The sequence below is a fragment of the Xenopus laevis genome, chromosome 7L, assembly GCF_017654675.1.
Source record: "Xenopus laevis strain J_2021 chromosome 7L, Xenopus_laevis_v10.1, whole genome shotgun sequence".
Lineage (NCBI taxonomy): Eukaryota > Metazoa > Chordata > Amphibia > Anura > Pipidae > Xenopus > Xenopus laevis.
The window spans coordinates 36,366,768-36,379,041 of record NC_054383.1 but is presented as its reverse complement, the minus strand read 5'-3'; the positions used below and the strand labels follow the sequence as shown (position 1 = coordinate 36,379,041).

The window sequence follows — 12,274 nt, the reverse complement described above, 5'->3', positions numbered from 1 at the left end:
TGTGCCTTTATATGGTCACAGAACCCCTCAGTGACTTCTAATATCCTTATCATTTACAGTAGGGGTTGCATTATCCCTTATAATACACTAGTGATACTCAGAGTTCCCTGTATAACTCAGCCTGCAGCCTTGTGCCTTTATATGGTCACATAACCTCTCTGTGATTTCTAATATCCTTATCATTTACAGAAGGGGGTACATTATCCCTTATATCATTATAATACAGTGAAACCTCAATTTAACATGTCCTTTTTACATGTAACTTTTAAGTTAATTTTTAGTATGTTATATAATGGCCAATTATAAGCAACTTTTCAATAGGTTTTCATTATTTCTTTTGTTATTGTTTTTGAATTTTTTTCCTTCCTCTTTTACATCTTTCCAGCTTTCAAGTGGGGGTCACTGGCCCGTCTAAAAAACATATGCTCTGTAAGGCTACAAATTTATGGTTATTGCTACTTTTCAATGACTCATTTATCTATTAAGGTATCTCCTATTCATATTCCAGTCTCTTCTTCAAATCAGTGCATGGTTACCAGGCGAATTTGGACTGCTGAAATTCCAAACTTAAGATCTGCTAAACAAAAAGTTAATAACTCAAAAACAACAAATAATAGAAAATGAAAACCAATTGCAGATTGTCTCAAAATATCTCTCTATACATCATACTAAAAATCAACTCAAAGGTGAACAACCCTTTTAGCGGGGCCCAGTTGTAAATTTCTGTACCGGGGCCCTTAGGGGTCTAGTTACGCCACTGAGTATGATGGCTGCTGGGACAGGTACAGGGGGGCAGTATTATGGTGGCTGGCATAGGTACAGGGGGGCAGTATGATGGTGACTGGCACAGGCACAGGGGGGCAGTATGATGGCTACTGGCACAGGTACAGGGGGCAGTATGATGGCTACTGGCATAGGTACAGGGGGGCAGTATGATGGTGACTGGCACAGGTACAGGGGGCAGTATGATAACTGCTGGCATAGGTACAGGGGGGCAATATGATGGCTGCTGGCACAGGTACAGCGGTAGTATGACGGCTGCTGGCACGGGTACAGGGGGTCAATATGATGGCTACTGGCACAGGTACAGGGGGGGCAGTATGATGGCGGCTGGCATAGGTACAGGGGGGCAGTATGATGGCGGCTGGCATAGGTACAGGGGGGGCAGTATGATGACTGTTGGCATAGGTACAGGGGGGGCAGTATGATGGCTACTGGCACAGGTACAGGGGGCAGTATTATGGTGGTTGGGCTTGCTGACACAGGTACATCGGGGGCAGTATGATGGCTGCAGGCATAGGTACAGAGGGCAGTATGATGGGTATTGGCATAGGTACAGGGGGGGCAGTATGATGGCTCCTGGCACAGGTACAGGGGCAGTATGATGGCTACTGGCATTGGTACAGGGGGGCAGTATGATGGCTGCTGGCACAGGTACAGGTGCAGTATGATGGCTGCTGGCACAGGTACAGGGGCAGTATGACGGCTGCTGGCACAGGTACAAGGGGACAATATGATGGCTATTGGCACAGGTACAGGGGGGCAGTATGATGGTGACTGGCATAGGTACAGGGGGCAGTATAATGATCGCTGGCATAGGTACAGGGGGGGCAGTATGATGACTGCTGGCATAGGTACAGGGGGTCAGTATGATGGCTACTGGCACAGGTACAGGGGGTCAGTATGATGGCTACTGGCCACAGGTACAGGGGCAGCATGATGGCTACTGGCACAGGTACAGGGGGGCAGTATGATGGCTGCTGGCACAGGGGGGCAGTATGATGGCTACTGGCATAGGTACAGGGGCAGTATGATGGCTACTGGCATAGGTAGATGGGGCAGTATGATGGTGGCTGGCACAGGTACAGGGGGGCTGTATGATGGCTGCTGGCATAGGTACAGGGGGGCAGTATGATGGCTACTGGCATAGGTAGAGGGGGTCAGTATGATGGCTATTGGCATAGGTACAAGGGGGCAGTATGATGGCTGCTGGCACAGGTACTGGGGGCAGTATGATGGCTGCTGGCACAGGTACTGGGGCCAGTATGATGGCTGCTGGCACAGGTACAGGGGGCAGTATGATGGCTATTGCCATAGGTACAGGGGGCAGTATGATGGCTGCTGGCACAGGTACTGGGGGGCAGTATGATGGCTACTGGCATAGGTACAGGGGGGCAGTATGATGGCTACTGGCATAGGTACAGGGGGCAGTATGATGGCTACTGGCATAGGTATAGGGGCGCAATATCATGGCTGCTGGCATAGGTACAGGGGGGGCAGTATCATGGCTGCTGGCACAGGTACAGGGGGCAGTATGATGATGGCTGGCACAGGTACAGGGGCGACAGTATAATGGTGGCTGGCACAGGTACAGGGGGTCAGTATGAAGGCTGCTGGCACAGGTAAAGGGCCCCAGGACTTACCGCACGAGGCGCCAAACATATACTCTGGGAAAGGACCTTGTAAGTAAGGCGCTAGACATAGTCAGACAGGCTTATTGTTGCCGAGGCAGGATGCTATACCTAGGCACACTGGCCACCAAATTGTTTGGTAGACCCCTGGTATCATAGGCGGATCTTCATTAAGGCTTAGGGAGGCTTAGCCTCCCCAAATGTGCCTGGCAGCTCAAAAACTAAAAACTAAAAACTGACGTTGAAGAAATTTTTCTCACCTCTATCGGCAGCTTGTTATACTTTAGCAGCATACAGCAGGCTTTAGGACCGCTCCTCCAGCCTATCTCCCACCATGGCTCCGCCCCTCCCACTCCTGTGTTCTCGTGCTGCTGCAGCCGGTGCTGTGTGAGTGTTTCTAGTCCAGGCCCTTGTCTCCTAACTACCCAACGCTGTCCTGCTACTGTCCCATAGGCAATTCACATGCAAAAGCACCTGTTCCTGCGCTCACCAGGTACATCTTGTAACAAGAAGAAAATAAGTCTTGTTTGATTTTTGAAGGCTTAACAATAAATCCATTGTATAGATCTATTTAAGTTCAGAGGTTCTCAGAGGAAGTAAATTGTGCAGCAAGATATACTTGTGCATTGTGTTCATACAAATATATTTTCTGCACTATAATAGAAACTGTGGGATGATTTATTAGTTTTCAGCTAAGCGGACTTTATTTTTTAGACCCAGCCTCAGTTTAAGTGTTCGGGAGAAATCTGTTACAGATCTGCTGATAGAAAAAGAGCAGGAAGTTGAGGCAGGTAAGAATCTTTATTAAAAATAAGAAGAAAAAAACAAACAGAATTCGATGGATTGTGCTTGGAGAGTCATCTAATCCTTTACATACGATCCAGTTGGTGGGAGGAAGAGGTTCTGTGGGTTCATTTGTAGTTTTGGACTGTTCATTTATTGGAGTAGTTACATGTATTGGGGCCTATGCATATCAGGGAGTTGAGTCTAACGTTTTCACCTCTCTGGCTATAGTACAGGGTTTACATTTTTGTTACCCTTGCCCATGGTTCTCTATATATACATTATTGATTCTGGATGTATTTATTGTATGATGGTATTTTTTATCATGTGTGTGTCAGCTTCTAAACAGCATTGACTTTTTTATATATTTATACCTGCTAGATAACATCGATAAAGAGAAATCAGATGTCCTGCCAACAAAAAGTGACACTGGTAAGCTTTGGCTATTAATAATTACATAATTGTTATTACTGGGAGGTACCAAGTTAAATACCCCTCTGTGATTTTAATCGTCTACCTATTACTCCTTCCTGGCACATCAGCGCTATGCCACCATCTTCTTCCTAGGTGTCCCTGGTGTGACTTCTAGTAGGGACATGTATAGGGATTTTAGAGTTCTGTATATGTATATGCGCTTGCCGCAGCCAATGTGGGACACTGGAAGACTGAGATTGCAGTGCCTAGTGAATTCAAATACATAAACAACATTTATTCCCTTTTTATCATTATCTCATAATTTTCATATAACCTGTTCCTTGTTTTCAACTTCATCCCTAAAAATCATCACTTCAAGCTGACTCTAGCGGGTCTGGGAAATTAAGTGGAGAAGGGTCAAGAAGAAGTTCCCTTTCAAATCATTGCCTTATTCGCAGATAAATGTATCTATATTTCCCCCATATGTAATAAAAGCACAAAGCTTGCACAGGTGCAGTAACCCAGGTGTTTGCTTTTAAACTTGTGACAAGATAAATTCAACCTGTTTATTGGTTGCTATAGGAGATAAGAACTGTAGTAATATTTGCTCCTTATATCTCATAACCCTCTTTGTATTTTATGTGCTGAGTTTATAAAAGTTAAAGTATCTCTGTACATTTCTCCATTCTAGATGCCACCAAATCAGAAGACAAAGGGGCTGTCGGAAAGAATACAATCAGTAAGATTTTTTTTTTAAATTTAAAAATGTTTATTGTTTGACGCAGTGGGTTTTGCACTTTTTAGCTCCCTTTCCCTTTGCCCCATATTAAGAATATCCAGAAATGTCCAATTAGTCTTAACCTAATTATCCCATAAGCTGCACTTTTACAAATAAAAAACAGCAGATAGACAATCACCTTAAAGTGCCACCAGGCTGCCCTTCCATCAGGTGCTTTTGGCCATATGTTTGTCATTTATGAAAATTGGGCAAATTTGCACCTTGGCAGTACCCCATAGCAACCAATAGTTTTTCCACTGGCTGCTAGTGATCTGATTGGTTGTCCTAGGATCCTGGCTAGATAATCTTTAATGAGGGTAAAAGAAATACAAATTACATTGTGTTTATATAAAATAATATTTCTGCCGTTTATCATTATTATATGATCTTTATAATAAATATGTTTTCCCAGTCTTTCAGAACACCACTCGGGTATGGAAGCCCAAGTTGCGGCGCCCAACTTTTGGTAAGTGGAATTTCATTGATCTGTCTATACTATGGATAATGTCGGTGTAGGCTTGTGGTACCTCAGTGAACTATAAGGGGAAATGCATTCAAATTCACTTCCCATGTGCCTATACCGTTGTCATTATACCCTGTTAGATGTTTATCTTCACAACTATAATTTCCATTTTATCATTATCCTATGATTTTTATGGAAAATATTTCTTTTTATCCAGTCAACCAAAACTTTACACCAAGTTTGAAAAAAGGCGAGATAGAGCACCCAACTGCTGGTAAGTTATACCGTTATTATATCCTGCCATGTACATAATAATATTTATATTGGATGGCATGTGTACTGAGCTCATAAAATGAATTATATCTATATTTTCCTACTAGATACCACCAAAGCAGACTATGGGCCTGTCAACTGCACGCCAAGATGCAAAAATGCCCAGTTAGAGCGCCCAACTGCTGGTAGGTTATACCATTATTATATTCTGCCATGTACATAATAATATTTATATTATATGCCATGTGTATTGAGCTCATAAAATTAATTATATCTATATTTTCCTACTAGATACCACCAAAGCGGACTATGGGCCAGTCAAAAGAAAAAGAGACATGAGTACGTTTTTAATTAGTCTTTAGATTTTTTACTATTTAGATTGTTTGTTTTTAGCCTGATTTTAAGAAGGCATTCTCTAGCCACATAACAAAGTTGGGGATTAATAGATTTATACAAGTATCATTCTGTAGTTACAAGTATATCCAGTCCTGCAAAGAAGTGCCCCCCCCAGATTTACCAGGGACTGGGTGTTGAGGTCTGTGTCCATTCCGTTAAGGTAGAACACAGTGTGCAAAGTGCAAAAAAGTAGATTGTGGTATTTTTATTTGCACGCTGCGTTCTGCACAGTAAATGACCCCATAGTTGTAAAATACATCATATTATAGAAGATATTCTGTTAACAATAACACTGAATACTACATAGCACCACAGTGTGTGGCAGTTCAAGTTTTACTCTATTGCTCAGCTTAGATAGGTCATTGTATTTTTCTAAATATACATATATATATTTATCTATCTTCTAGGCAACATCAATATGGAAGAAAGAGGCTGCCTGCCTAAAAAGAGAAAGACAGGTAAGCTCAGTTCACATTCTTCAGAGAATTTGAATACATTTGGAAACTTGATATTTGAGCAGTATTTCAATATGTATAGTTATATATCTTTATTTATCTTTTAGGCCACATCAATATAGACGAAAGAGGCGGCATGCCCAAAAATATGGACGAAAGAGGCGGCATGCCCAAAGATATGGAAGAAAGAGGCGGCATGCCTAAAAAGAGAAAAATAAGTAAGTTGTTGGCTGTTATTAATTCACAGTTCATTTTGTTTAGAGAATCTAAAAACATTTGGAACCTTGACATTTCAATATTAAGGAAGTTAATGCTCTGCGACCCCCTCCTATACACAAAACTATTGGAATCGGCGGCATTGAGATTGGAATTGCCGACATGCAGGGCTGTGATCCTTGGCTTGACTATGTAACTACTGACTACTACTATTACTGACTACTACTATCTGTACAGGGATTATATGCTGTCCCTGTGCTTGCATGAAGTTTAAGACAATAACATGCGTAGATTAAGTTGAGAAAGCCATATAGAGCATATACTATTACTTGAGAAATGGGAATGTAAGCTCTGCAGAGTAAATGGGGAAACATTCTATATAATAATAGTTCCAAGTCCAAAGCATTCTGAATAACAAGTCCCATGCCTGTACCTGTTGATGCTATAATGTTCTTAGATACAACGTGCATAAATCAAGCTATATGCAGAAATAACCTTTATTCACAATGCATTACTATCTTGTGATTTTTAGCCTTTGAAAAATTCACCCCAAAGAGAGAAGAGAGGAAGAGAGAAAGGCAACATCATTGGAACCGTGGTGAGATATTTTTTTACTTTTTTCATGTTTTAAGGGTTAATATGAAGCAGTGGAAGTAGTTACCATGAATGTTCTATATGTAGGTCTGGGAAGCTTAAATTAGTATGATATTAGTATCATGAATTTTATACGTGGACAGCAGATATTTAGGGCAGGCCAGAGGGCAAAAAAATGTAGCCCCATGTTAATGATTGCATCTACTTTACACAATGTCAGATTATATCCAACACAGTGGGGCAGCACACTTGTTTAGATCAAAGGAATGGTTAAACTTTAATTCTATTTTACCATTATTTCATGATTTTTACTGAAACTATAATTTCTTTCTTTTTCAGACCCTCAAATCACACTGGCAAGTGGAAGAAAAACAAACAAGCATGGCTAAAAAATGCGTACAATATTTTTTTCTATATCTATTATAAAGGAATAGAACCCCAAAATGAATATTAGCATCCTCATATCCTAATTATTTTTTATAATACATGTATGGGATCTGTTATCTGGAAACCTGTTATCCAGAAAGCTCCAAATTATGGGAAAGCCATCTCCCATTGACTCCATTTTATACAAATTTTTAAAATGATTTCCTTTTCCTCTGTAATAAAAAAACAGTAGCTTGTACTTGATCCCAACTAAGATATAATTAATCCTTATTGTAGGCAAAACCAGCCTATTGGGTTTAATTAATGTTTATGTGATTTTCTAGTAGAAGATCTAAATTATAGAAAGATCAATTATCCGGAACACCCCAAGTCACTAGCATTCTGGATAAAAGGTCTCATACCTGTACACAAATTTCAGTAAGTCACATGACACAAATTTTATCACTAAGACTAGATTATACTCTGATGCTATAACTCGGCACCATGTATGAGTATATAATTTACAACATATTCGTGCCCTCTTCTGAATTAAATGAAAAATAAATCTCCTAGCTCTAGTTATTAGAATGTGTATTATGCCCTAACTGTTATTTTTTATTTCAGGATTCTTTACTTGGAACAAGCCAACGGTTCAAGTAACAATTGAAATGAGTAAGTGTCCTCAATGATATTCAAAAGGCACCAAGGGGTTCTGTAATACAATTCCAAGGGGAGTTTTCATATCCTAAGATTTTGGAAAAGAGGAATATTATTCCTTATAATACATATGGGTTGTGATATAACGTTGAAAGTATGAAGGGGGAGGGTGAACAGAAGACAAGAAAGTATGGGGAGATTTGGAAGCAACCATGTAGTTAATAAACATTATGCCTGACGCTGTTTGTATTTACTATAGCAATGTACTTTATGTTGCAGGGCCTGAAAAGATCTTTCCAGCAAAAATGGAGCTGGCCTAAGAGCAGAAGCCGATTTCGTCCATATTAAGAATTAATATTAAGAATTCATTAATAAAATGTTGCAGGGCCTGAAGATCTTATCAAAAATGGAGCCGGCTTAAGAGCAAAAGACGATTTTGTCCATATTAAGAATTAATTAATAAAATGTTGCAGCAGGGCCTGAAAGATCTTACCAGCAAAAATGGAACTGGCCTAAGAACAGAAGCCGATTTCGTCCGTATTAAGAATTCATTAATAAAATGATGCAGCGGGACCTGAAAGATCTTACCAGAAAAAATGGAACTGGCCTAAGAGCAGAAGCCGATTTCGTCCGTATTAAGAATTCATTAATAAAATGTTGCAGGGCCTGAAAAATCTTACCAGCAAAGATAGAGCTGGCTTAAGAGCAAAAGAGGATTTTGTCCATATTAAGAATTACTTAATAAAATGTTGCAGCAGGGCCTGAAAGATCTTACCAGCAAAAATGGAGCTGGCCTAAGAGCAGAAGACAATTTCATCCATATTAAGAAATCATTGATAAAATGTTGCAGGGCCTGAAAGATCTTACCAGCAGAAATGGAGCCGGCCTAGAGCAGAAGACAATTTCGCCCATATTAAGAATTCATTGATGAAATGTTGCAGGGCCTGAAAGATCTTACCAGCAAAAATGGAGCCGGCCTAGAGCAGAAGACAATTTCGTCCATATTAAGAATTCATTGATAAAATGTTGCAGGGCCTGAAAGATCTTACCAGCAAAAATGGAGTCGGCCTAAGAGCAGAAGATGATTTCGTCCATATTAAAGATTTCATTAATAAATGTTGCAGCAGGGCCTGAAAGATCTTACCAGCAAAAATTGAGCCGCCCTAAGAACAGAAGACGATTTCGTCCATATTAAGAATTCATTGATAAAATGTTGCAGGGCCTGAAAATCTTTACCAGCAGAAATGGAGCCGGCTTAAGAGCAGAAAATGATTTCCATTTTAAGAACCCATTAATAAAATGTTCTTCAGTTTATTGAAACTGTTCTCCTTTTTAGTTTAGTTGTGGCTGTAGGTGTAAGAGACGGGAGTGTGACTGTAGAGGTAGTGGGAACGTTAGTGTGAATGTCAGTAGATCGTTATGTCATTGATATAGGAGATATAAACATATTAGGGTTGGGAAGAAAATTCCTGAAATATGAAAAATGTGAAGAAGACATGAAGGACAGAAGGTTTGAAGTGACAGACAATGTTCATTAGGGCTCACTGACCTTAAAGAAGAAGCTATACTATAAGTTATATATGCTCCAACTATCTAGAGATAAGATGAAGGGAGGGTGTTTCATCAGTGTGCATATGTTTATAGCATTCCACCTTCTCAATAGGATCCCCCCCAATTCCCTCTCAGTACAAGCCATGAGCAATTGGACATGGTATTTAGGGGTAGGCAATAAAATGGTAGTGTCCATATAATTCTCTGTGCTGAGCGAGGCAGAACTTTTTTTCCCTCATTCCATTTTTCAAATGTTGAGAGGTATGCACGCGTCAGGGGTTGGAATAGTGAGGTGACAGGTCAGGTTGCCTAGGGTGCAGATGCAGGTGTGGGTGCAGGTAGGTTTATCTGTGGGTCTCATGCAGGCCCGGACTGGCAATCTGTGGGTTCTGGCAAATGCCAAAGGGGCTGCTATAAGGTTCCATAGAAAGTCAGTATTTAGTGGGCTGGTGGGGGCTGTTTGAGCCTCTGTGTGGGCTGATTGGGCCGCTGTGTACCTGAAAAGCCAGGGCCTATTTTAATTTTCAGTTCTCATGGAGGGGTTTGAGGGGCTTAATATAAGCAAGTTTTACTCCTTTAAATTCCTTTTACCCCCTGTTTTTTTTTTCATTCTTCCCACTTCAGATAATGTTCACTTCTTGTTTTTAGCAGCAACACTTTTGGTTTGTGGTGATCAGTGGGTTGGTCTCATCTGGGTAAAAATGCAGATTTTGGGTCAGGTCCAGGTTTCAAACCCTGGACTGTACTTTGTGTATACCAGGCACAATACTAAAAGTCATAACTGTCTAACAGTGCCTTGTACTTGATCCAAACTAAGATATAATTAATCCTTACTGGAAGCAAAACCAGCCTATTGGGTTTATTTAATGTTTACATGATTTTCTAGTAGACGAGGTATGAAGTTCCAAATTATGGAAAGATCTGGAAAACCCCAGGTCCCAAGCATTCTGGATATTAGGTCCTATAACTGTATACACAAGTTAATATATGGGCACTTGGATATCACAGTAGAATTCCCAATTATAGATTCTGAATGAACAATTCAGTGCTTTCCCAATGGTAATCTAATAAAAGAAACAGAGCAGAAATGTCTGCTTTTTATTATTAATATGATCTAGTTTATCTAGTGGCTAATGTTGATTAAACACTACAGTGGCCATTGCGTGCCCACATTCAATCAAGGTTTAACCAGTCACTGTACATTAGGAAATCATAAATGATTGGACTAAAAGGAGTCTCAGTAACCCAGGGCCAAAACTAGGGGTAGGCAGAGTAGGCGCCTCTCTAGGTCGCAATCATTGTGGGGTGCACTTTTTTAAAAAAAAAATTGCTTGGCCTTTAATAGTATCTGCATGCCCCAACCCTCTGTGGCATTATAAGACTAATACTGTGGGTGGAATCCACCTCCCCACTCACCGCCTCCCTTCTCAACCCTTTTGCCGGTGAATAGTATTACCTTCTGTTGAACGTGCAGCAGTGCGGCAGATGCACAGTAGATGGCGCGGCTATGCTTGCATGCGTCAATAAAGTCAAAGACACGGGTTCGCGACAGAGAGAGGCAGACAGCTGGTGTGTTGGTGTGGCTCACAGTTGCACTGAAGACATATTAACAGCAGAGAATATCCACTTGCGCTTGTTTTCTGACAATTCCTGCTGATGGCTACTGGCACAGGTAACGATGGGGCAGTATGATGGCTGCTGGCACAGGTAAAGGGGGGGTAGTATGATGGCTACTGGCACAGGTAAAGGGGGGGTAGTATGATGGCTACTGGCACAGGTAATGGGGGGGCAGTATGATGGCTGCTGGGCTTGTTGGCCCAGGTACAGGGGGGGCAGTATGATGACTACTGGCACAGGTACAGGGGCAATATGATGGCTGCTGGTACAGGTACAGGAGGTGCAGTATGATGGCTGCTGGCACAGGTACAGGGGGTCAGTATGAAGGCTGCTGGCACAGGTACAGGGGGCAGTATGATGGCTACTGGCACAGGTAAAGCGGGGGCAGTATGATGGCTGCTGGGCTTGTTGGCACAGGGTTGTTGGCACAGGTACAGGAGGGCAGTATGATCACTACTGGTACAGGTACAGATGTAATATGATGGCTGCTGGCACAGGTACATGGGCAATATGATGGCTGCTGGTACAGGTACAGGGGGATGTATCATGGCTGCTGGGCATGTTGGCACAGGTACAGGGGGGGCAGTATGATGGCTGCTGGCATAGGTACAGGGGCAATATGATGGCTGCAGGCACAGTTAAAGGGGGGGCAGTATGATGGCTGCTGGCACAGGTAAAAGGGGGCAGTATGATGGCTGCTGTCACAGGAACAGGGGCAATATGATGGCTGCTGGCACAGTTAAAGGGGGGGCAGTATGATGGCTGCCGGCACAGGTACAGGGGGACAGTATGAAGGCTGCTGGCACATGTACAGGAGGACAGTATGATGGCTGCTGGCACAAGTACAAGGGGACAGTATGATGGCTGCTGGCACAGGTATGGGGGGTGCAGTATGATGGCTACTGGCACAGGTACAGGGGTCAGTATGATGGCTGCTGGCACAGGTACAGAAGGGCAGTATGATGGCTACTGGCACAGATAATGGGGGGCAGTATGATGGCTGCTGGCACAGGTACAGAAGGGCAGTATGATGGCTACTGGCACAGGTAATGGGGCAATATGATGGCTGCTGGTACAGGTACAGGGGGGGCAGTATGATGGCTGCTGGCACAGGTAATGGGGGGGGCAGTATGATGGCTGCTGGCACGGGTACAGGGGGTCAGTATGAAGGCTGCTGGCACAGGTACAGGGGGCAGTATGATGGCTACTGGCATAGGTACAGGGGGTCAGTATGAAGGCTGCTGGCACAGGTACAGGGGGCAGTATGATGGCTACTGGCACAGGTAAAGCGGGGGGCAGT

General features: G+C 42.3%; 1 protein-coding gene across 1 annotated transcript; it reads left to right on the top strand.

The window, feature by feature from the left end:
- The first annotated feature begins 1,031 nt into the window (after positions 1-1,031).
- LOC121395462 lies at positions 1,032-6,951 on the top strand. The gene is made up of 10 exons (XM_041569026.1): positions 1,032-1,084; positions 3,126-3,202; positions 3,576-3,626; positions 4,300-4,347; positions 4,799-4,852; positions 5,067-5,123; positions 5,230-5,307; positions 5,414-5,461; positions 5,926-5,976; positions 6,081-6,951. The coding sequence occupies exons 1-10, from the start codon at positions 1,032-1,034 to the stop codon at positions 6,383-6,385; spliced, it is 822 nt and encodes a 273-aa protein (XP_041424960.1). The 3' UTR covers positions 6,386-6,951.
- The last annotated feature ends 5,323 nt before the right edge of the window (positions 6,952-12,274 follow it).

Excerpts from the sequence above, each read along its gene's own strand:
- LOC121395462 (XM_041569026.1), top strand. The coding sequence starts at position 1,032 with ATGACGGCTGCTGGCACGGGTACAGGGGGTCAATATGATGGCTACTGG. Across the intron at positions 3,627-4,299 it reads GCCAACAAAAAGTGACACTG|ATGCCACCAAATCAGAAGAC; the intron begins GTAAGCTTTGGC and ends TCTCCATTCTAG. Across the intron at positions 4,853-5,066 it reads GTTGCGGCGCCCAACTTTTG|TCAACCAAAACTTTACACCA; the intron begins GTAAGTGGAATT and ends CTTTTTATCCAG.